At 34.6% G+C, this 27,247-nt stretch overlaps 2 protein-coding genes across 2 annotated transcripts; both read right to left on the bottom strand.

Moving 5' to 3' along the window:
• Positions 1-992: 992 nt before the first annotated feature.
• Positions 993-1,660, bottom strand: LOC131875788 (uncharacterized). Its single transcript, XM_059220463.1, has one exon. It carries the CDS (start codon positions 1,596-1,598, stop codon positions 993-995), a length of 606 nt encoding a protein of 201 aa, XP_059076446.1. The 5' UTR covers positions 1,599-1,660.
• A 19,857-nt stretch (positions 1,661-21,517) lies between these two features.
• Positions 21,518-24,448, bottom strand: LOC131073271 (uncharacterized). Its single transcript, XM_058009679.2, has 3 exons — positions 23,323-24,448; positions 23,108-23,188; positions 21,518-21,690 (listed from the first exon to the last, which is right to left on the bottom strand). The coding sequence occupies exons 1-3, from the start codon at positions 23,731-23,733 to the stop codon at positions 21,646-21,648; spliced, it is 537 nt and encodes a 178-aa protein (XP_057865662.1). The 5' UTR covers positions 23,734-24,448; the 3' UTR covers positions 21,518-21,645.
• Positions 24,449-27,247: the final 2,799 nt, after the last annotated feature.

A 27,247-nucleotide genomic window follows, 5' to 3' on the forward strand; every position in this document is an offset into this window, starting at 1 on the left:
ATTTTAAACAACCTCATGTTCCTATAAAAACGTTCATGTCTCCAAAATTATCTCAACTCCTTTTGAATATTTCCCAAGTGGTTATGCATGCTCCTATATGCTCTCCTTATGTCTCCAAACCGAAAAGACTTCTTCAATGAGAGCCTTATCTCTCCTGAATTAACTCATCCTTCAAAACTAAGTCAAAAGACTTAGTCTCCTTCTTGCACATGGATACACCTTTTACATTTTGAATAATAATATTTAATTACAATTTATAATTGTATTGTAATTAAATACCTTTTACAAAGAGATACCAGCTTTTAACCAAGAAAGAAAAACAAAAATATATAAAAAGAATAAAATAAAACATATTTGATATATCGATGGAAAATTTAAACATTTATTTTATCAAATACGTTTTATTTATTCTTACTTTGTATATTTTTGGAAAGCCCAGCGGACTTGAGGGAGAATATAAAAAATTACAAAGGGCTTTTGTTACCCTAAAAGCTTTACACTCCATCGCATATTTCTCATTTTGCAAAATGAAAACAACAAAGAAGTTCTTCGAGGGTTTGAGACCCTTTGGTGCCACCATTGATGTTCTGATTTTTCCATCGCTTTGTGAAGTCGTTGATGAAGGATATATGTTTTTACTGGTGTTGCCACCCAAGACAAATTTGATTGTAGATTTTTAAAACAACCTGGGTCGCGACCATGCATTAGAAGTTAAACTTTTTCTTGAAGGCGTGCTGGGGCTTTCTGAATCTTCTCTTTAAATGCAAAATCATATTTTCTACAGGTATGAAAATGGCTCCTTCTTGCTTTATTCTCTGTTAATATGCCGTTGTTGGAAGTTTGAAGAGGGTTTTTACGCTGTGTCTGTTTTTTCCACATTTTGCATACATATTTACCAGGAAACTTGCTGTATCTATTTTTTCCACATTTTGCATACACCACATTTTGCACGCACATTTACCAAGAAAATAACGTGTTGTGTGTTTGTTTTTTTACATCTTGCATACACCACATTTACCAGGAAACTTGCAACTACAACATCCGAGAAAAATTATCGGGCTATACCCTTGTTCTGTTCTAAAGCTCCCATCTACAGGAATGAGAGAAACACGTTCAATCCATTCCTGAATGACATCTGTAATATGTGGAACCACCTGAACAGTCTTTCCCAAGTAGTCTCCTTTTCGTTCTTTGTCAATAACAGACTGATATATTTTCCCAGTAGTAATATTGTTGTCTCGAGTCAGAGTCACATCTAAAAACCTTTCATAGTTACCAAGATCCAAGTCAACCCTTAGTAAGAGAGGAACATGCCAAATGTTGGAAACATCATAGATGTTGAGAATATGCCCAGCTGGAACATGACAAAACTGTGATAGCTTGTCCTTAACATTCTCTTCCAAAGCCTGAGCACTGCAGCATGCTAGAAGATGAGGTGTCAAACCCAATCCTCGAAGTTCCCGAACACTATGCTGTGTTGGCTTTGTTTTCTGCTCACCAACAACACCTAAAACAGGTACAAGACTGACATGAACCAAACAAAAGTTTCCAGGACCAACACGATAAGGGAGCTGACGCGAAGCCTCAATGAATGGCATCGACTCAATATCTCCAACAGTTCCCCCTAACTTAATGACACATACATCAGCAGGTTCTGTGCTCCCATTTTGATATACAAATTCATCGTCTCCATTGTAATTACCTGAGATGCAACCATAGGAATATGATGGAAAGGTCTTCTCAGTGTTTGTATATATCGTTCACCACCTAGAACTGTTACAGGATAGATCTTAATAATTCTAGCACCAATAGCATGAGCATTGAGTACCTCAGTTGGTGTCATTGCACCTGGGATGTATAAAATACACGTGTCTTTGAAAACCTCCAGAATATCACTGACTAGTGCAGGGCTCATGAGGAATTTAGCTCCGGCCAATTCAACACTTTTTGCATCTTCACATGTTAATACAGTACCAGCCATTGACATCTTGGCTTGAGACTATGTGAGTCTTAGAGACTTGCAAACTCTCAAAAATATTAATTAGAGTTAGAGCATCTCCTCATTTTGCTTAAAAAGTTCATATTTATTTCCATAACTCAGCAGAGCACCCAATCACAGCTGAGGGATACTCAAGCACAAGTTTTGCTATCACCTGCACTGCAATGCATTAGGTGTGGTCATCGTTATCTCCAACACAGAAATACCTTCATCCAGTGTCATGCGTGCTGTCTCTAGTGCCAGTCCTGGACCTTGTTCTGTTCTAAAGCTTCCCATTTTGGCACAAGATGGAAGCACAAATGACAAAATGTGAAGAGCCTGGCCATACACCCGCCAATTGCATTTGCTAACAATATTCAAGGCATTTCTAAAGAATCCATTTTGTCCATACTCTGGAATCATCGCATTCCATGATATCGCATCTCTTTTAAGGCATTTTATCGAATCCATTTCCAGCATGCTTTTATATGCTTCCACATTTGTATACAATTCTACCAGGGCATTTGCGAGGATGATATCTGATGATAGTGAACATTGGATTATGTTTTTATGGATATCCATACCTAGCTCTAAAACACCCATTTTTGCATAGGGTGGAAGGATTACACCTGCCAATTTCATTTGTCGGTGGATAGTCTGACTTTGCACCTATTAATTTTGAGCAATCATTGCAATCCAAGACACAACATTTCTTTGAGGCATTTCTTCAAACAGATTTTAAGCCTCCCCAAGAACACAGTTTTGTGCATATCCTGCAACCGTTGCAGTCCTTGTGTCGTTGAAAATTTTGTGAGGCATTTTGTCAAACAGATTTTAGTGCCTGGACATTTGCAACTATGATTGATTCAATCACGAAGCTCAAGTGGCCGAATCCCATCTTTGATATCCTTGATGTTTGGTATTTACCCTTGTTAAATTTACGACTCTGGCTCATGCTGGGAGTGCACTGGCAAATATGAAATGATTCGTTTGGAGACCTGTTAGTTGCATTTGGTAAAATAATGTGACTGGTTTGTGAAGGTACCCATGTCCTCTGTATGCTGTAATAACTATATTCATTTTACAAGCTTCTCCCAAACTTCAACATAGATTGAATAACAGTGCAGATTTTCCTTGCTCCAATTAGTCATAAAATGCCATTGCTACCTCATGTCTCCTGACTGTGCATTTTGATCTTATGTAGAAATGAAGTTCGAGCACGGGCTCGTGACACTCATCTCATTACCAGTTGATTCTGATTTCATTGAAGTTTACTATTTGAACATGCATTAAAAAAAAAAACTCAGATACTCTGTTTCTATACCAACCTGTTGCATTGAATTGTTTATCTTCATTATGTGGTATTGACCCTTTTAAATACTGTAAGGTTTCATATTGAAATAATATATCCCTTAAAACAGTTTATCCATTAATGTTTTCTTTTTATGCATATCATGAATAGTAAAGTAAAAGGTTTCATATTTAAAACAAACATGTCCCTTTGATACTTCTGTTGGTTTCTTCATCATTCCACTTTGATATTCTCAGATTAGTTACTCTAAAAGGTATGTCAGGCTCATACCCGAAGGGAGCCTCGGTCAGGGGCACATGCCAATTAGAGTAACTAATTATCTGCACATGAAACAAACACATTAGCATAAACATTTCTTTCTCCTGAAACAGTGATTTGTGTCTTTATCTTTCCCGCCCTTTCAAAACAGAAATAAGATAGGGTATGATAAATGATATATTGTAGGATAATCTTTCATTGCTTAGATCTATTGGATCTAACACCTCTTCTCTTTTGTGTAGGAAAGTAGGGGTTTTTCAGAATTTGAAGATCGAGAAAACAGTCATAAGGGCAACGGGACAGCAAATAACCAGTCAAAGCAACCCAAGGCAATGACTGGTTATCCTTACACTCACTATTTGATTCTATCCTTTTCTGTTTTGGATATGTAGGAAAGATAGAAATGCTAAGCTCACGGCTTGTGTGAGGTTTTAAGAAATTCAGTGTATGTATAAATATGCTTCAAATGCATGAACTCAATTTGTAATCTATCATTGTTCAATACGAATGAAAATACCCCCCTTTTCTTTTTTTTTTAAACACTGCAATGTACCTTTTTGTAAATGCAATCATTTGATAAAAATGCATCCTTTGGCTAAAATTACATAGGTAATGAAATTTTAGGTAACAATTGCAGTAGTACTAAATGGAGAAGGAAATAGATCACGCATAATAAGCAATTAGTTACCAATATGCAACCACAAAAACCTGATCCAAATAAAATAAAAAGAATGAGGACAGAGGAATCATGAAAGAGACAGATTGCACAGATAAACTCCATCATAGGAAGATCATAGAAAGCACCACCTTACATAGAGAAAACACTTGGAATGTATGGCATCAACAAAAATGTTACCACAAAATAAACAAGTGAACAACACCCTCCCTAATGTAACACATACAAGTATATCAGCTACGAAAAGGGTGCATGACAAAATTATCAAACCATCAACTGTCGTGATTACAGAGCATACAAATAATCAGAGAAACCCAATACAATAATCTTCAATAGTGAATAGTCATTACTCTGTGAGCATAATCTTGAAAGAGAGGATTAAAACATAATACCTTTATGAAAGAACAACACCAATCCTAATGATTAAACCATATTGTCTAAGCTTAGAATGTCACACCTTCAAGAACTACAAAACACATGCCATACCAAGTCAAAATTGAAAAGCACCCCCTTGACCACTAGCCAATAGAACAAACAAGAAATTTTGACCAAATCAAGCTAATTTAAAATGCTTATGCAAGAGGGGGGAATATCCGTAGGGGAGACCTCCAAGTAATCCAAACACTCGACTATTGCCTTGTTAGTAAGAAAATCAGCAATACAATTAATTTCCCTATAGCAATGAGAGATAGAAAAGGATCTAAAAAACTTTAATTGAGCAATAATTCAATCTAAAAGATATTGTAACTGTCAGGAGGCACATTTCTTATTGGAGACCAAATGAAAAGCCACCATAGAATCACCTTCAATTACAATATCCTTAATGTTTAGAGAAATAGCTAAATCCAGACCAAATGATAAAGCAAGGAATTCTGCAGAATTGTTAGAACCAATACCAATATATTTACAAGCAGCCTTGACAATTTTTGAATTATGATAAAAATGACAGCTCCAATCCCATATTTGCTCAGATTTCCCTTAGTAGCCCCATCAAAATCTAATTTAAAAGTAAATTGCGAAGGAGGGGACCATTTAGCATGCCTACGCTTGACAACATAAGATAATCCTAAGGATACAACCCCATGGGAGGGAATGACTCGAAGAGCCTCCCAATTCCATGTCACCCAATTATCCTAGTGAGAAAAGGAATGCAAATGATCCAAATTCTTATAAATAAAGGAGAGCACCACTTCAAAGATGGAAGATTCAATCCTACCTATCACATCCACCAAGGAAGTAGATTTTTGTTTGAAAATCCTATGATTCCTCTCAAGCCGGATATTCTAAATAACAATAGATAGAGCAACAATCTAGAGACAGGAATAGAATGAAGACAAATACAACATAAGCCAAGCCATGAATTGAGACAATAAATTAGGACAAATAACAGATGTCCATCCAAGCTTACCAAAAAGCCAATACCAACAATCTGATACAAAAGGACAATGTAAAAACACATGATCCAAAGATTCCATGAAGAAGCCACAAAACACACAAGGAAACATAGTTGTAATCCCAAGTCTATCTAGTGTCATCCCTAGAAGGACTCTATCTTATACTGCTAACCAGGAAAAAGAACCAGCTTTAGGAAGACAAGTCGAATGCCAAAAGAACTGAGAAGGCCAAGAGGAGAAAGAAGAGGGATGAGACAAAGACTCATAGCCATCCTTTATTGTATAAGAACCTGACATATTCTTAGTCTATATCAAATCATCCTCCATGTTCTGATATACTAGCAATCTCTTCTTAAGTTCCTACACATAAGCATCTTTAAGTTCTTGGTCTACCAACATAGAATCTATGGATTTCCAACGAAAAATGGGATAGGGACCTGAAACATTATCATAACAGTAATCAACAAAAAACACACCCCAATGACCTTTGAGGATATCTAATAAAGGAGACCAATCCTGAATACTAGTCATAGCAGCATGGCCATTCCAAAATTCATCCCAAAATTGAGTCTTTCTCCCATTATGAATTACCCAAGAAAGGTGGGGAAGAATAACCAATATATAACTAGTAATAAATTCCAAAAAACTGACCCTTTTGGAAGAGATGAAGCTGTGAATAACCGCTCTCTAGGAGCCCCTCTCAAATACTTAGCAAACATAAGAGAAGCCCATTTACTAGAGGGATCCTTATAGAGCTTCCAAACTAACTTCACCTCCAAAGCTCTATTCTAAATAACTAAATCTCTGATACTTGATCCCCCTAAATCCTTAGGAAGACAAACCTTATCCCAGGCCAAGAGAGGGATCTTCTCTTTGCCACCAATATTGTCATTCCAAAGGAAGGATCTTAAAGATGACTTAAGATCATAAACAACCTTGTGAGGATTTTTCAAAACAAACATCAAATAAGTAGGAATATCATTAAGCACTGACTTGATCAGGAGAATCTTACTAGCTAAAGTAAGCCATTTATGGTTCCAAGAAGAAATTCTAGAAGATACCACATGAACCACCTTGTCCCAAAACATTGTCTTATCCGAACCAACAAAAAAGGAGCCATTTATGGTTCCAAGAAGAAATTCTAGAAGATACCGCATGAACCACCTTGTCCCAAAACATTGTCTTATCTGAACCAACAAAAAAGGGGATGCCTAGACACTTACAAGGAAAAGATCCCACCTCAAAACCCCAAAATTGAGTCAACCTATTCTGAACTAAAGGGGAAAAATCTTAGATTTGGAGCTATTAACTTTCTGACTAGAAAAAATAGACTAATCTGCAATAATTTTCTTGATGACTTTAGCCTCTTCCAATGAAGCATAACCAAATAGGAGAGTATCATCTGCAAAAAGACAATGAGATTGGGATACCAGATAACCATCAATCTTAATTCCTTTCCAAATGCCTGATGATCTAGCAGAATGAATAGCCCTACTAAAAGCCTCAGCTAAAAGAATAAACAAAAAAGGGGACAAAGGATCACCTTGCCTAACTCCTCGAGAGGAAGTTAAAAAACCAGAAGGAGAACCATTAAGTAATATTGAAAATCAAGCTGAAGAGATGCGGGAAAAAACCCATTAATCCAACTATGAGCAAAACCAAAATGGTTCAGAATAGAGACTAATTCCAAATTACACCAATACAGAAATTATAAAATTGATAGATTTGTATAAATGTAATACAAATTAATTAATTAATTTAACATTATTTATTTATTTATTTCATAAGCTATATACAAATTTTAACTATATAAGCATTCAATCATGAAATTATACCTAGCTTATATAGTATTACATCTTATATTCTCATCTTTGAAGTTAAACCCAATCTTACAATGATACCATGATAAAATGATGAGTCCTACTAAAGACTCTAACTTCTATACTAACAAACTACCTTATTTTTGCTTATTAACCAATAATTGATCACTCCAAATATTACCTATATATAAATTATTTAGAATTTAAAGTAGAACCCCTAAGTAGTATATTAAAACTATTAAAAATTATAAAATTGATTTAGATTTGTACAAATGTAATATAAATTTATTTATTTATTTAAAAAAATTATTTATTTATTTCATAAATTATATGCAACTTGTAGTACCCTTACTCGTTTGAACTAATATTTTGTTCTTGTTATTCTCAGTGGATACATTATCATTTGTTATTCAGAATTATATAACATTGTTCCATGTTTTATCTGATTATGAGATATATGATTTATTTGTAGTATTTATGTACTTATGTTTTATGGCATTATATGGTTCATTGCTATGTACTAACGCTTTACTTCATCTATGCACTCTGTGTTGTGTATCTGCGAGTGTATGGGATGCATGGGGACGATTTTCCTTCACTCATCGCGGTGAGATAGGGAACGTCGCGAATCTCCTTCATCGGTGTGTATGTTGAAATTTCTATATATATATATGCATGTGTGGTCGGTGATGCAGGATGTTGCAGGTACAAGTACCGGGTAGGTATGGGGTATCGTCTCCACCTAGCTACACAGGTCTGAGCGTGCCTTATATTTTCCGATGGAAGTGAAGGAGATAGTAGTTGACCCTATTTTTAGTCAGTTACACTCGGGTGAGTGCCTTCAGTTAGTCGTTCTGTCAATTGGTTTGGTCTTCATATTTTATTGTTTGATCTTTATAAAAGTCGCATGATGCTTGCTCAGTTTGCATGTCCAGTGTTCCCAATTTTTGTATGTCATTGGTAATTGTTACGTTTACTACGTCCATAAGAGTAAAGAGTAGTTTTGGTAATTGGAGGAAAAAGAAACAAGTGATCTAGTGACTTAATATTGTTTATAAAGGACGAGTTAATATCTTGGTATGAGTTGATATGAATTTTATCAACTTGTTAGCTCGATAGTTGCAATTCGATCGTTTGAATATATGTAAGGACATAATATACTCGGAAGGCAATAGTCACGTATAAGTAGTTATTGGAGTTAAGATAAGGTGATCGTATTATCAGTAGTTGATATTGCCCATTGGGTTATTGTGTTTTTGGTTTATGCATGTATAAAGTTAGAATTATAGATATATTATATTTAATAAGCTTTCGAACAAATTATATATATATATATATATATATATATATATAATTCGATTGTTCGAATATAAATCTGTATAAAAAAAAAAGAGGGGTCATTAGTTATAAGTATTTGAAAACAAAGTATATATTTATATATTTAAACGTAAAATGGCTAGGAAGATTAAAGTTTAAATATTAAAATGCAAGTTATTAATTAATTATTAAAATATAATAATGAAATTATATTAAAACAAATAAAACAGATTCGACTTTATAGGAGGTGGCGGGGGTTAAAGTTTGTAGTTTGGTCAACGGTGGTCGATGGTAATATCGACCACCCCCCTTAATATAGGGAGGGGTCAGTATTACCACCAACTACCCTCTTGCTTCATTTACCACGTACTCCCTCTTCCCATTATCACTGCAGTCAGCGGGCAATGACACCACTCGCCCCTCTCGCTGTTCAAAGCGATAAACAACCACTTCTCCACGTCCACACTCTTCCACGAGCTGCAATTCATTGCATTCAACTGCAGATTGGCCAATTGAGGAGGCGAATAGACTGGCACGTAAGGTGAAGACTGAAACATAAACCTTAGTGGACTCAAGACCTGGCAGATTAAACACACAATTCCCTGTTTGCAAACACATAAGTGTTTGAAGTAATGAACCGATCTCTCCACCTAGCCGATAATTGTTATAACCACAATCAAGGAGCGCAAAAGACTATAGTTAACTGGAGATGGATTCCTTACGTGGAGGAACAAGAAGAGTTGGAGGTAAAAGAGTTTTAGTTGATAACTATTACTAGGCCCCAAATTTAGGAGAAGCGATGGATGATTTTTAGTATAAATAGGGGTGGGAGTAGAGAGGAAAGGGAGAGAAATCATTTGTGGCATCCAAGGAAGGACGGTGGATTGTAGAAAGAAGAATAGAGTTAGAGAGGATAGTGTTTTTATAGTATCAAGAGAGTTGTTTAGAGAGGATAGTGTTTTGATAGTATCAAGAGAGTTGTTTGTTTGTTTTTTGATAGAGTTGGAAAGTATTGGTGAAAAGGATCGCAAGCAAGGCGCATTTATCGATGAGAGGGCGTTAAGGTCTTGCATATTGATCAACACTTCAAATAGGTCAGGAATTTCTTAGTTTACGATCATTAATATTTACAATCTCTGTTGTATGTCATGTTTATTGTCTTGCTTATTAAATAGTTATGGTTATGTTTTATTTATCGTTAGGGATTGTTAAATAAAATCATATAATAGAAGTTGTGATTACGTTATGACTATAGAAGTGGAATAGTGCTTAAGTTCAAATTGCACACCTGTTAATATATGGAAGAAATGTATGGTTGCATTCAAAACCTAGTTATTAAGATTTATTAGACGTAGCTCTAGGAGAGTCTGGGAAGTAATAGTTTACTATTGATACGTTACAGAGATGGTGCTAGTCAAACAGATAGCTCGCAAATCCGTAGCAGGTTATGCTCAGTACTTGAAAGTCAAGAAAGATTCTTTGACACCTGTCAAGCCTGTTGTGGAGGACAACCCAACTCTTGAAGAGAGCAAAGAGATAGATAAAGGTCCTACTCAGAGTCCAACTAAAGAAGTTACTGTTGGAAAAGGGAAAGAACCTAAGCTAGAGTGCTCGCCAGAAAAGTCGATAGTTATAAGTTCTGACTCGTCGGAGGGGTATACCCCCTTAAGTGATAATGAGTCTGTGGGGTACTTTCCCCGGAGTGAAAGAAAATCTGAAGGATATACTCCTTTAGATCATGTAGAGTCTAACGAGTGCACTTCTCCGTATTTTCTGGAAGAATGATGTAACACTCTAGTGTAAAAAAATAAAAAAATAAATAAAAATAAAGACATTATTCTATGAAGAAATGTATTATGTCTTATTGTAAGACTTCCTTGACGAAATAAATATATCTATTTTAATCTTCGTCTATTGTATAAATGGAAATTATTAAGGTGGCGTACCTATAGTAGTTAACAAGAGTAATTGGACTCTTAAACTTGTCAATAAGTGTAAAATTTTGTGTTATACTGACCATATTGTTCTTCGTGTCTTGACAACGTATATTCATATTGCAAGTTAATTTTGTGATAGGTGTTGGTACGTAAGATTACCTTGTCTTATATGGTGGTCGCAACTAAGTACATTAAGTCATGTTGTCAGTATGTCTTTTGTGCTTTATCTTGGCCAGTTATTTAGATGTATAACCTTAAGGAAATGAGCCATTGTGAGTTGTTCGTAATGGTCAACCTTAGGTTAGTAATTATGTATCTTTCATTTGAGGTAGGTCAAGATTGGGAATGGCTGTCTGTGTCGCCATAGAGTTCTATAGATAGAACTAACCCGTAGTGTCCTAAGAGAGAGAGTGGCTTTTGAGCGGGGGTCGTGCCCAAAGTGGTGACAGGATAACCCGTTGGAAGTTGGTTAAGAAAGTGAAAACCTAATAAATGACTAAGGAAGGGTAGAATAAAAGTTAAATAAAACAATGTGCCTTGCACATAGGTGAGTGCTAGTACAGGACTCATAATGTAGCGAGAAGGCCTGGAATGGCAAACTCACCACCTTGTCTTCGTGAGAGGATTGGTAAGGTCCGCATGAGTCTTAGTTGGAATCGGAGGTTCGGGAGAGGTTACCAAGATAACCCAGGATGGGGTTTGGGACCTATGGAGGTTGTACCATGGTATCCACCGTAAGACATGGGATGACACTTTCTCCTTAGAGTCACTAGTGTTTTGTGAGTTGGGTCACATGATTGTAAGTGGAGTCTTGTAGTCCTTTTGTTCTTGTTTCATTTTGCTTGCTTGAGGGTTATCTACTATCCCCAGCACGGTGGGGTGGTTCCCTTTCGAAATCACATGGTTGGGTGGTAGTGTCACTTCCCATCGGATGTTCTAGTACGTATCTTCAGGCGAGGAAGGACTTCGCTGATGTTCTTGGATCGTGATTCATGTACTGACTCTTGTTCCTATCCATTATTCAGTTGAAAACTAGAGGTTTTGAAAAGAAACTTTATGTAACTTTCATTTTGTAACATTTTAGCTCATGATGTAATTTCTTTTTTGAAAACATGTATTTTCGAATATTGAAAGCAAAGAAATATTGTAATGTATGCTACTTCAATTACTTATTTATGTTGTATATAATATATGATTGCTTGAAGTATTTTAGATTATTTCATTGTGGTAATTTTATCTTAAATATTTAATTTACGAAGTAATATTCGTTGGTAACCCTTAGGAAATTCAGATGTTAGACTTCTGCTATGTTATTAGATGTGCTAAGGTTTAAATTCATGCACTTAATTTTTAAAAAAAATAAAATTATTTCACCCTTAGTTGCATAGATTATGATGTTTTTCCTTTAGGGTTCCTGACGGGGCATTACACAACTCGAAAATTATTTATAATTTATTTATTTTATTGTAGACCATATTTATTTTTAAAATATATTATTAGTTCCTACCAAGACAGAATACTATTGCATCCATTCAATCCATTTTTTAAATTAGTTTAGCCAATCAGTGCAAAGAATTAAAAAATTTGAACAAGAAACCTATAATGTGGGTTTAGTTTTTATTTTAAATAATTTGTTCTTGTCATTTTTCTTTCTTCCTATTTGTTTTTGATTAAAGGAAAAGCAGGTTTTGAAGGGGCCTCGAAACCCTTTACAAAAGGACCTTACAAGATTAAAGCATTAAGAAACTAGGAGGAACAAACAAAAGAAAAACCAACAAAATAACTAGAGAAAACCAGCTAAAGCCCCAAAAAACCAACAAAAACCGGCCAGACCCGACAAAAGGAACTAATTTATATTTTTCAGGGCATTAGCCAAGTTATTACTAATCCCATACAGGTCTTTGATATTTTCCCTAAGATTAGGGATATCCTTAGCAGAAGCAGCAACAACTTTCTTAACACGCGCTCTAGTTCTCTTTGCAGCTCCACCCGGTGTAGCTTCACCACTTCCAATCTCGATTGCATCTTCATCCATGTCGAGGTCCACCACCGGTTTGGGAGAGGTGGAGTTATCGAGGACCTTCAAAATATCCTCAAGGTTTTTTGTGATGGCAAACAAGATATTCGAGATAATACCCAGCAGGTTTTTCATCGCCACTTTCCCTTCTTCCAGCAAGTCAATCTGAGCAGCCATTTTAAAAAAAAATTCCTCCATGTCCTGCTTCCATTGCTTCTGATCCCTGTCATCTTCCTTCCTTTTCTCATCCATCTGTTTCCCAGTTTTTTCCAGGTTCTTCAATAATTCATATGTCCATCTTTCTTCCTATTTGTTAGAGTAGGTGGAAAATTTGATTTTTCCAAAAAAAAAAACACCAAATTTCTACTCTATTAATTATTTGAATGAAATCTTCTCTAATTGCATGCGGCAGTTGGCTCATTTTATATTTATAAAGAACGTACATTGTTTAATTACTATTGACATAAAAAATTAGGAAAGTTTGTCGTAGCTAATAATTGAGCATAGATATAATACAATGTAGTTAATGTACACTTGTAGCTCGTTAACAAGAAAAAGGAATGAGAATATATTAAATAAATGAATGAATGTTTTTAATAACGTCCACAAGGCCAAACAACCTATGGGACCCACGGGTAGCTAGCAAATAAAATCATGCAAAGCCCAAAACACTATGCCTGTTAAACCTCCTTTTCCTTCTACATCTTGGATCTTCTACTATGTATCTTGATTAGGAAGTTTCCAACTCTTGTTATCTTTTCTTATTTAAATAGATTACTCAAGGTGTTTACATTTAGTATCTCAATATATACTTTATCTAAATATCTTTGTAGGCTGGACACTCCATGATATAATTTCATTCTATCTCCACTACTCCTTGAGTGCAATATTTACATCTTCTATCTACCCACTCCTCTTTAGGTATCATCCATCTTTCGGTTTCGCATCTAAGTTGATGTGGATTGGTTCTTGTCTAAGCAATTAACATTTTTTATTTCCATTTTATTTCCATTCCTATGTAGTTCTTTTATGTATGGTCATGTGTGGGATTGAACTATTTGATATAGTATTCCTTTTTCCTCCCAAGTTGTCCTATCCACATGCTTTATTTGAATTTTTCTTGGATATACTTTTTTATTTTCCCATTGTTATTTGGGTAATCTCTTATGCTAATCATCCATTTAATATTTTGTTTCATCCATGTGCACTTCAAATTGTACTATAACAATTTGAGTAGAGCTAAAATTATTTCAACTTTTCTAGTTATTGTGACAATTTTGGTCCACTAAGGAAAAGATAAAGACTATAAGCATCAATTATGATAAACAAGGTGAAAATATGATTGAATAATAGTGTCTACTTTCAAACACTAACAAATTTAATAAATTATAAGCGAAGTACTCATATAAGCATTTCTTTTTAAAAATATAACTTGATAGAGTCTTTCTTTTTTAATCCCGTTGAGGTCTTTCTAGATTTCTTATGAGCCATATCTTTTTTTTAAATAAAACGTTGACTATTAACTTGAAGTTGTTTTTTATATTAAAAGGAGTGAGAACAAGGGCATGTCCCTTAACATAGCCCGAAGGCATTCGATAATACATTCATAGAAAAAAGATAATCCAAACACAGAAACAACAAATAAGTATCAGCAGGTGGTAAACTCTGTGAGTCCAAAGTAACCATTAAAAAACCTAGACCTAGGGACCAAACTTCCATAAACCAGCCTGCACAAGGACATTGTCCCAGTTGTCTATGAGAAACTTGAAGACAATTTATTGTCTTCATCATCTTCTTCTAGGGCCTTGTCTTGCAGCAGATAGAGGGTGGTTGTCGAGCTATGCATCACTCTTATACAAAAAAAATTATGCTTGCCATCTGCTTGTCCCGAGCATCCCATTTGTTCTTCATTTCCTTTATCTCCATATTTAGGGCTTGTAGTTTCATGTTCACCCCTTGGTTTTCCAATTTGTTTCTCAACTCGTGAACTTCTCATTTCAGGTCCGATAGCTCCCCATCCATCAACTGGATGCTCATCTTTGCATTCTCATCCTCCTTCAGGGTTTGTTGCACATCTTCAACAGTTTGGAAGGTCCTTTTCTCCTCTTTCCTTACCCCTTTCTTCTTGCCAGTCACTTTCCTCCCCCTGTCTTTTTTCTTGATAGTACTACCTAATATGTCCCCTTCCCTCTCCTCGTCCACCTTATCCATTCAAACCCAACACATTGACATGGTCCACCTTCTGCAACACTTTGGTTGGGTCCACCTTCTCCATCTCTTCAACAGGGTCTGCTTTCTCCACCATCACTTCTTGAGAATCGAGAGGAGGTTCAATGTCAACCTCCTCACCTACCCTAACATCCCCAATCACCAAGTCCTCCTCATCAGGCTTATTTAAATTCCCACCATCACCCTCCTCAATATCCTCTTTAGACTCAACAATAATCTGTTTCTCGCCTTTTCTGTCGCCTACATTACAAGAGGCAATACTACATGAATGACTCCTCCCATCAATCCCGACATTGGGGTCCTCTTCCTCAATTTCTTCAAAGATGGAATTGTCAATGACAATTCGCTTCCTTTTACCTGAGGATTTGTTCTTTCCCTTAGAGCATGTGGGTTTTTGCCCTGATAGTGGAAATAACAATTGTGGAAAATGTGGGAGGGCCAAGTTCCATGGTGTACACAATCATTTAATGATTTTTTTTTTCAAATTAGAATAAAAAAAATATTTGGATTCACATGTTACTAATACTCATGGGTTTAATTTTATTTTAAATTGTAATTTTCTATTTTTACCTTCCAATTAATCATAAAGTTAAAGTTTCATTTTTTATTAGAACTCAACTAAAAGTCAACTCACATTACAATTGAAAAGTAGAGTTACTTATTATTGTAAATTGTAAAGTATTATTACAAAGTATTAACTAATTCATAGAGTAAGTTATATATATACATATATAGTGTCGTAAAGTGTGAAGTATAATTACAAAGTATTAACTAATTCATAGAATAAATTATCAGTCAATTTTTTAGTGCAAATATGTGTGTGTTAATTGACAAATATTTTTATGTACAATTAGTTGGTTTTATGAATTCAACATTTATTATGTAGAGTGTAACTAGTTGATGACAAGTTGTAGACAATAATTGTGATCTCTCGCAACATCTTGGACAAAACTTTTTTGATTATTTTCCAACACCTTCAATGGCAATTGAATATTGGAAACTCAATTGACGAGAGATTAATGAAACCGGTTTCCAGGTTTGTCATTTAGAGAATGAGGTTAGAGCAAAGCAATCAAATACCAACATCCTATGAATGTTAAAGATTAGTTAAAACAACTAACATATTGGTATTCATATATGTTTAATAATGATTTCTCGACAAATTTCAAATATGTGTATTTACATAAATCATTATTTTTTAAAATTATCACAAAATTTTATTCCTTTACGATTTTTTCAATGTTAATGTTTGTTTTATTCTACATTAACATATTAATTTTTTAGTAATCTTCATAACTTTTTTTTATTATAATTTAATAGCAATTTTTTTTTTTTTTATAAAAGTGGATATACCACTGAATTATATATATATATTTACAAGGTGTTTGGTTCAATGAGCACTGAAGGGAAAGAACCAATAAGAAAACCCTTTAGTATTGCTCAAAAATCACAAAGCCTACCTACCCATTACAAAGGCCTCATGGGCACATTCCACCAAAATCCCATCCCAAATTACACAATATTTTCATTAGACACAAAAGAAGCTGCCATGAGAGGCATACAAGCATAATATGTCATTTGAATCATCAAGAAGATCAATAGCCACTAAAAAACCAAAAGATCAACAGAAAAAGTCGACCACGAACCACCCCTGTCTATAAAGAACAAGTCTCCAAGCCATTGATTAGCATGAGACAAAGAACAAGAAGAGAAACCACTACAAGTGAGCCTACCAAGATAAGAACCGTAAGAAAACATAGAATAATCCATATAAGAAGAAGGAGGGGATGTTGGAAACCTGATGGAACCAAAATGAGGCCAAGCCAAAGAATAGCCCATAAAAATAGCCAAGTAAGCAAAAGAGAGATGAGAAACCACCACATATACCATACCACCTGCAATTTCCAAGACCCTGAAGACAACCACCATCTTCCAAGCCTTAACAAAATCATTCGAATGAAACAGATCATCCTAACATATGAGAAGAACCACCAGAATAAAAGAAGCATTGAAAAAGAAAAACAGAGCTCATATATAAACCAAACCAGGTGAGAGAGACCATCATGAAAGCAACAAAGGCGAAGCATGATACAACATAGAAAGTGCAGAAACCAACATACCCAAGCATAATTACCAAACCCACTGGCTGAGGGAGTGAACAAAGCACAACCAAACATAATTACTCAATCAGCAACCAGGCTGCAAACCATGATATAAATAACTGCCAAAGAGACTTAAATGATTAATCGATACAACATCAGAAGAAGCTACTGCAAGCCAACTTGCCCAAGCACATCCCACCATGATTACCAAGTCAAGCAACCAACTGTGGATCATGCTAAAGAAATGCCAACTCATAATAATGAGCAATTGAATAAGAGAATGTGCGGGAATCAAATCTATTATTAACCAAATAAACCCAATCTTCTAGACAGGATAACACCACATGGATGAAGTTCAAGCACCCTTCATGCTCAAAAAATCAGAACTTATTGTGAATGTCATCATCAAGAAAGTTGTCATCCTCCTTAATGTAATGAAGATAAAGAACACTTCCCACCCTGATAACCAAAACAAAATAACCAACTTGCAGATCAAAATGCCCACTAACAGTAATAACCAACTGTGGGAGGGCATCAAAGCCCGAGGATGATCAACTAAGTCCAACCTGACAGACAAGATACAAACCACACAAATGAAGCTCCATCATCCTCCTTATTCATAGAGGAAATACTTACCGTGAATGTCATCAACAAAAATGTTGCCATAAGGCAAGACAACACCCTCCCTAATGTAATACACGAAAGAATATCCACAACAAACAAGGAATGTGATGAAAGCAATAGACCACAAACAATAAAAAAGGAAACCACCCATCCAAAGAAAAGATCAACCCATCAAAGATCAGTTTACACATGCCATATTGAATTGAACAAGAGACCCTTGATCCCAAACTTCAACCAAAGGAAAACTTAAAAAAGAACACTAATGGAAGAAGAGGGAATATCCTGAGGGGAGACTTTCAAATACTCCACACTTTCAACTACAACCTTATTAGCAAGATAATCAGCAATACAATTTATTTCCCTAAGCAGCGAGAGATAGTAAAGGTAGTAAAACACTTCAATTGAGCAAGAATTCGATCTAAAAAGTATTGTAAGTGCCATGAAACACATTTCTTATTAGAGACCGATTGAAAGACCAGCACTGAGTCCCCTTCAATGACAATATCCTCAATGCCCAAAGAGATGGCTAAATCTAGACTGAAAGATAAAGCATGAAATTCAGCAGAATTGTTGGAACCAACACCAATATATTTACACACAGCTTTGACAATCTTAGAATTGTGATAAAAAATGATAGCTCCACTCCCCAACTTTCCCGGATTTCCCTTGGCAACCCCATCAAAATTTAATTTAAAAGAGAATTGCGGAGAAGGAGACCATTTAGCAAGCCTATGCTTGACAAGAGAGGATAAGCCTAATGCTATAGCCCCATGAGATGGAATGACTCGAAATGAATTCCATTTCCATGTCACCCAAATATCCCAATGGGAAAAGGAGCACAAATGATCCAAATTTTTATAAATATAAGAAAGCACCACCTTAGAAATGGAAGATTGAATCCTATCAAGCACATCCAATAGTGAAGTTGATTTATGCTTGAAAATCCTAGAGTTCCTCTCAAGCCAGATATTCCAAATGACAATAGATGGAGCAACAACCCAAAGAGAAGAGTAAAATGACGACAGATACAACAAAGGCCAAGCCAAAAAATGAGACAATAAATTAGGACCAATAGAAGAAGACCATCCAAGCATACCAAACAACCAGTACCAACAATCCAAAGCAAAAGGGCAATGCAGAAAAACATGGTCCATGGATTCCATAAAGAAACCACAAAACACACAAGGAAACACAACAGTAATCCCAAGCCTATCTAATCTCAACCCAGTGAGAACTCTATCTTGAACTGCGAGCCAAGCAAAAGAACCAACTTTAGGAAGACAAGTTGAATGCCAAAAGAGCTGGGAAGGCCAAGGGGAGAAAGAAGAGGAATGAGACAAGACCTTGTACCCCTCCTTTATAGAATAAGAACCTGAAGCACTCTTAGTCCAAACCAAAGCATCCTCCCGATCTTGAAACACAAGAAATCTTTTTTCAAGATCCTGAACATAAGCAACTTTGAGATCTGTACTAATGGGCAGAGAATCAATAGATTTCCAGCGAAAAACGGGATAAGGACCCGAAGTATCAATATCACAACAGTCAACAAGAAAAACACCTCAGAGACTAGAAAGGATATTAGATGAAGGAGACCAATCCCGAATGGAAGATAAGGCAACATGACCATTCCAAACTTCATCCCAGAATCGAGCCTTCTTCCCATTATGAACTACCCAAGAGAGGTGAGGAAGGATAACCTATCTACAACTAACAATAAAATTCCAAGAAGTTGATCCTTTCGAGAGATGAGGCTGTGAAAAGCCATTCTCTAGGAGCCCCCCTCAAATACTTAGCAAACATAATGGAAGCCCATTTACTAGAAGGGTCCATATATAGCTTCCAGACAAGTTTAGCCTCCAAGGCTTTATTCTGGGGAACTAAGTCTCTGATACCCGAACCCCCCAACTCCTTAGGAAGACACACCCTATCCCAAGCTAAAAGAGGAATCTTCTTTTTACCCCCAAAGTTATCATCCCAAAGAAAGGATCTTAAAGACACCTTGAGATCATGAACAACCTTGGGAGGAGTTTTCAAAACAGACATCAAATAAATAGGAATGGCATTAAGCACTGACTTAATCAGAAGAATTTTACCAGCTAAAGTGAGCCATTTATGATTCCAAGAAGAAATTTTGGAAGATATCGCATGAACCAATTTATCCCAAAACAATGACTTATCTAATTCAACAAAAAAAGGAATGCCTACATACTTACAAGGGAAGGAACCCACTTGAAAACCCAAAAAATGAGTCAATCTATTTTGAACTAGAGGGGAAACATTCAGGAAAAACACCTTTGATTTAAGACTATTAACTTTCTACCCAAAAAAGGAAGAGTAGTCATAAGAGAGTAGTCTTTTTGATAACTCTGGCTTCTACCAGAGAGGCTGAACCAAATAAGAGAGTATCATCCACAAAAAGACAATGGGATTGAGAAGTTAGATACCCATCAATTTTGATACCATTCCAAAGACCTAAAGATCTAGCATCAGAATGGCCCTACTTAAAGCCTCAACCATAAGAATAAACAAAAAGGGGGAAAGAGGATCCCCTCGCCTAACCCCTCGAGAGGAAGAGAAAAAACCAGTAGGAGAACCATTAAGAAAAACTAAAAAACGAGTAGAAGAAATGCAGGAAAAGACCCATTTAACCCAACTATAAGCAAAAGCAAAGTGATTCAGAACAAAAACTAAGGAATGCCAGTCTACCCGATCATAGGCTTTAAACATATCAAGTTTAAGAATCATAGTCAAAGTCTTCTGAAGTGAAATGGAATGCAGAATCTCATGTGCAACGATTGCACCCTCGGAAGTTTCCCTTCCAAGATCAAAACCACCTTGATCGATAGACATAATCCTAGGAACGAGCTTAGCCAACCTAACTGAAATTGCCTTAGTGATGATTTTATACAAAGTATTACAAAGAGCAATAGGACGAAAATCAAAGAAAGAGTTAGGATTGTCCACCTTAAGAATAATGGCAATAAGAGTACTAGTGTTTAGTTCTTTCAAAATAGTTCTATTTCGCCTAGACTCTTCAAGGGCTAATAAAACATCATTCCCCACAAAATATTTGATATATTATTATTAATTAATATAAATTTTATTCTATAGATATCTTCATTGTTAATTTATTATTTGTCAAATAGCATTCATAATTATTATTCCCTCATTTAATGATGATGATGATGAATTTTTAATTTTTAATGATTTAAATTAATTTATACAATCTCTAAAAATATTTTCATTTTCTATACAAACAAAAATCTTCATTATTAACTTATTATTTGTCAAATAGCATCCATAATGATTACTCCAACATTTAGGGAAGAGGATGATGAATTTTAAATTTTTTTATAAATTGAATTAATTTATACAATCTATACAAATATTTTTGATGTCTATATAGAAACAAAAAATTTCTTAGTAATATTCATGATTATTTATTTTGTCCTCTTTGTCTCTCTCACACACAGAGACATCATGTTTCTCCCTATCTATCTCTATATCTCTTTCTTATCTCTATTTCTCTATTTTTATCTATCCCTCTACCAGTCTCTTTCTCTATTTTTATCTATCCTTTTACCAGTCTCTATCTAAATCTCCCTCTTTATCTTCATCTCTACTTTTATCACTTTTATCTACTCTACACCAATCACACTATTGACGGGAACTTGATTCATTAAATCCTTTATTAAAATTGTATTTAAAAAAATTACAAATCTGAAAAAAACTTATCCACAATAAACAATAAATTTATTTCTTTGTTCTTATATTAATTCAATACATAAATTGACATAAAAATAATTTAGAAAAATAGATAAAACATTATTTATACTGAAGTAATGAAAAAGTACAATTTATAATTAGTAATATTCTACAAAAAGTACAATTTATAATTGAACAAGGTCTATTAATCCGTCTCCTCCTGCATATACCAGCTTGTTCTGCACTGTAACTTCTACAGAAGAAAGAGATTACTACTCAAACTTTACCAGTGACTCCAACCTTTGAACATTGAAAATGAGGCTGCCACGAAAAGAATCAACAATTAATAGTTAGATAAATTTCTATGGTTTTCTGTTTTTACTCTTAAAATCATTTTTATCATATAAACATTTAGATTTATATTATAAAGCAGAGAAGCCATATGTAAAAGTGAGTCCAAAAAACAACAAAGTATCAAATTTTTAAAAATATTAAAGCTAAAATCTTATTTGAAATAGGGAAAAAGCACCAGTAGCCATCATAGCTAACTTCGCGCACTTACAGATTCTAAATCTTATTTGATTTTTTTTTAGTTGTCTTCGTATGGACTTAATGCACGCTGTGGCTGTGGAATCAATTATGCGCACAAAGGTCAAAAAGTACACATTTCAAAGTGTCGTACTTGTTGACAAATGTCCCAATAGTGGTGCACAAATGGACCAATTATGAACAAAAAATTACAAAAAAATGATGCTATTGGTACAAAACAAATTTATTAATGGTGCTATTGGAGGTTGTTATCTATTGAACCTCCTGCATGTGCTGCTTGACGGAAGGAGACTTGTAGTTTAGACATATGCTTGCTCATCTTTGTAATCTATTATATAAAGACATAGATGTTGACATAATTTCATTAAAAAATTATTTAAAAAAAAAAAATCTTATTAAATTGATTGACTTTTATATGTTATATTAAACTCAATATAAGATTACAACAGTTAAAGGCCAGCAGAGTACAGTAGTTGCTGCTGAACAGTAAACCACTGCTGCAAAAAATATTAGAACAGCTTAAAATTGATCAACTGATGCTTGGCCATGCTAATTGCTTTGACAAAATTCTTGGTTACCTAGAGTTAATATATTTAATGCAAACCCAACAACAGAAAACAGCAAAAACAGTTTCTTGTGGTTCAGTAGTTGGCATAAGTGTTTTCGTTAGTTACTGCGTAGTATAGATTATTTGGTCTTATGAACATCATTAAAAAATTTAATTTCATTAGTCTAAAAATCTTATTTTTTCAACTCTGAGATCTCATTGACTGTTTGATCTTATAAATATTAGTAAAAAGTAAAAACTTTCATTCATTCATCCAAAGATTTCATTTTTTCTAACTCTTGGATCTCACTGTTTGGTCTGATGAACAACGCTAAAAAAAACTTTCATCAAATTCATAAAAAGTTCTCATTTTTCAACTCTGGATCTCATAGACTGTTTGATCTTATTGTCAAAAAAAAAAAAAAAAAAAAAATTTATTTATCTTGAAATTTATTTTACCACTGAAAAATCCTTCTATCATAGCCCCCCGTGCCCCAAAAATGGGCATCACCCAAAAAAAAAAAAAACCACAATAGTTAAGATTCTAGTCATACTGTATGCCTTTTTCCTCCACAAGTTAAACAGTAACTGCAGAGCTTTCAGAAGAAGGGATTCTTATCATACTCTGAGTTCCTACATTACCTCATGATCAACATGGGATTCTGCTGGTGGCTTCTGGTGTTGCTTCTCTTCCATATTGACTTCACCTTCTAGAACTCCCTTCTGTCATATATAAACAAATGCCCAAAATGCAGTCATACATTACACAACTATTTTTAACTTCAGTACATTTTTATACAACATAATCTCAAGCTGCAATAGAAAATTTCTCAAAGCCTCATGTATACAAAATCTACCTCTGCACTATGGTCTGAAGAGCTTGCAGTGTCTTGAAGCCATGAACAATACTCATCTTCCTCCCCATGTTGCACCATTTTGAGCTTATATTTTGCAGCACTCCTGTCTGTACAAGAACAAGATGAAACACAATCCAGATCCTTTCTTTCACCATGTAATCCTATCATTCTTGCTGGATATGATGCAGATGTAGGCTGCTCTTGATCCTTGTCAGGCAAAGGCAGCAACTGTCTACCAGATGAGGCATCTGAAACCATGGAAGATTCTTCCTCATTGCCAGGAAATGTAATGCTTGATGCCCTCATAGAACTCATATGATTAATATAAAAGTGGGTGGTACTCTTATTAATGGATGAATTATCCAGATACATTGTCCACCCAGACTCAGAGATATCACCACTACTACTCATGTTGTGTGGCTTTAACTTCACAGTTTTATCTATGCTCTGCAAAACCACAGAGAAGTTTTGCAGCTGCACAAATGTGGGATAGAAGAAATTCTTCACCAAAGACCTATTATTACTTGTAGTGCAATTTATTTTTTTTAATATAAAGAATTAAAATTTATTAATCACAGAAGAAAATACAATACAACAATAGCCAACAGTTCAATAATATCAGTCTTATCTTCCACAACTAATTGTTCAAACACACGAAATAAGTCTAATGGCAAATCTCTTTATTCACAACATTTCAACCCTTCAATCATTCAGACGATCATTTGAACGATCATTTGACTAGACAATCTGCAACTCTATTCTATTCTTAAGAAATGTGAGAAAAAATAAATCTACTCAAACTAAAAAACTGTCTAATAACCACATCTAAATGGCAGTCATCAACATCTAATTGCTGATCATCCCATTTTCCCATAATTTCATCCCAAAGCCCAACAGCTAACACCAACTCCTCTTCTGACATTAGAATGTATCTCGATCTGAAATATCTCACTCTCTTGTCATCCACCCATCTTCTGAACACACTTTTGGGTGATGCTTAACTTGGCCTGTGTCTTAAATTGTGCCACTGTTTTTATCATCAGACTTCATTTCTTGTCTAATCAAAGTCCTTTCGGTGGTTTTCTCGAGTAGAGAGGCCTTTTAACCTCTGTCCTTGCCCACCAAAATCCATCTCTTTCTGTTATGATGGTACATTTCTCATAAATTTTATTGGTTTTTAGCTTCATACAGTTGTCAAATATCTTAGCTGTTCTGCTTCTGTACCACAGTAGTGCTCCCATGTCATATGTCATTGTTGAGCACAAATGAGTAGAGTCTTCTTAAAAATAGTATGTTCTAGTAAAAGGATGATCAAATAAAATATTATATAATAATAGAACCTCGTCAATTTTTGGACCACAGCCTCAAAATACTAATGAAAGTAGGCATGTGGCTCTGCAATATGCAGCTGTGCTGCTCAACAGCTTCTTGAGTTGAAGTTTCTATCTGTGGTCCTCAATAGCTACGTACACCTGGCAATATGTTCAAGCATTTGTACAAATATAAAGCAAGGTTTAAATCAATAGAATTGATCACTGTTACAATTAAAAAAGCAAACAAGTTGAATTAAGAAATTGTTAAACACGATCAATGTTTGTTGGTGAAGTTGAATGGTTTTTAATGAGCTTATTAGGGATCAAGCTCCAACATCATGAGAAATGAGATCGGATCATGCCCTGGACGTTATAAAGCTAAGAAACTGCAATTGCGGCACCCATGTGATTGACAGATTAATGGAACTTTTCATTTACTGCTAATCAATTCTGTTCAGAGGCCTTTATTATGCACATGAAATTAATTGAGGATAGGTTACTAGCACTACTACTGATATTTTCCAATTTCTTGGACAGATCTAATAAATTATTTTCTAACACTCTAGAGGTGATTAGAGGAGAGGGATCGGAAAATAAATCTTGGCATGTTGGATCCTTCTTTTAGAAATGTGAAATGGATTATTAGGGGAGAGGATGCAGTAGTTGAGCACATTAACTTGGTGCTTCTCGAAATCTCATGTGAAATTTTCAAATCACTCCTAATTTGTTACAACAACTTACTTGACAAGTCCCTTGCTTATAACTAAGGTTTCAAGGCCACATCATCAAAGTGAGACCGATACTTATGCATTAAGTCATGTTTTATTGGTGTGTTGATGCAGCATCACATGATTTGTTGCTTTTTAGAACTAAGGAATACATTTCATTCAATTATAGATAGTCATCAACAACACTAACAACTTTAAAGTCACAACTATTGGTACAATGTTATCAAAAAATTCGGGCTTTAAAATCGGAACGCGCTCCATTGCTAGATCCATTCCCCCATCTATCTACAATTAAAGTTTGCCGGTTTGACCCATTGTACAACTTGCCACATCAATAAATTATTCTAACATAAGAAATTTGTTTGATGGGACCCCAATGAATTTAGAGAGTGCCTACAAAAAAGTGAGCAAGGTTTGTCATTTCAAAAATGAGATTAGAATTTAAAGAAATTGAAAACCAATCTCTTGTAGATATATTTATTAGATTAGAAAAGACAGTTAAACCTCTACAATAAATTTTAATTATTCAAACTCTATATTGAAAATAAATTAGGTAAACTCAAATTGTAATCTACATTCTACATCGTACATTTTAAACTTAAAATATTTAAAAACTATTAAAATTAGATTAGGTAATACCAAACTTGAAATCTAAATCTATACAAATTTAGGGATTAATGTAAACCTAAATTTTATTGAATCATAGTACAAAATGTAAACCATTAAATCCTCTTAAAACCCTCAATCATATAATGCAAATCATGTACAAATCCTAGATATCGTAAACTCTAAATTGTACATCTCAAATTGAACTAAACTCCAAACCCTATATCATAAATTATAATCCACACTTTCAATTTCCCTTAATGTCTGCTAAACCCTAAATCGAGAAATCAACACATTCAATTATGTGTATCTATGTATGTATTCATGCATGTACATGTTTATGAATGCATGTGTATGTGTGTAGGTGTGTATTTGTGTGTATGTAGGTATGTGTATGTGTATATATACAATATGTGTATTTATACATGAACATGCATACATGTATGTATGTACGTATGTAAAGATTACATGTATCCATACATGAACATGCATACATGTATGTATCTATGTATCTATGTAAAGATTACATGTATTTATGTATGTAATGCATACGAGTATGAATGTTCGTGTGCAATATGTATACATGTGTGTAAGTATATCCCAATAGTTTCACTTATTAAACTAATGGCATAGCACGTAGGGCGCTGATAAACACCCCTAATTTCATTTCCACTCCTTAAATTTATAATCTTCATACCCCCTCTATATACAATAGTATAATTAAAATACTCCCTATTTTCACCAAGTATCTTATATACATTTTTTTGCTACATTTTTATACCCTCTTATTATTAATACATTATCAATCAAGGGCATCACAAGATATCTTTATAACACTTCCATTGTACTTAAGATTTAAATTGTATACAATAATTGATATATTTGTTATTAGGGAGACTCTTTGTTAGAGTTGGCGTGGAATGGGTTTGGGGATTTAAATGTATAAAAACAGATAAATAAAATATATTTGTAGGATGACATATTTATCATTACTTATTTAGGTTTTCTTCTCAAAAATCTATGTTGCATCCCATACATTGAAGCCTCAATAATGAAAACCTAAATGAGCCGTGACAAAAATGTCACCCTACAAAAAGATTTGATTTATCAATTTTATACATTTCAACCCCAAAACCCTTTACAAACCAACTCTAACAATGAATCTTCCTCATAAAAAATATCTCAATTACTGTATACATATTAATCTAAATTACAATGGAAGTGTTATAAAGATATCTTGTGATTCTTTTAGATAGGGACATGACATTACCAAAATGA

The sequence above is a fragment of the Cryptomeria japonica genome, chromosome 5 (assembly GCF_030272615.1).
Source record: "Cryptomeria japonica chromosome 5, Sugi_1.0, whole genome shotgun sequence".
NCBI classification, from domain to species: Eukaryota; Viridiplantae; Streptophyta; class Pinopsida; order Cupressales; family Cupressaceae; genus Cryptomeria; species Cryptomeria japonica.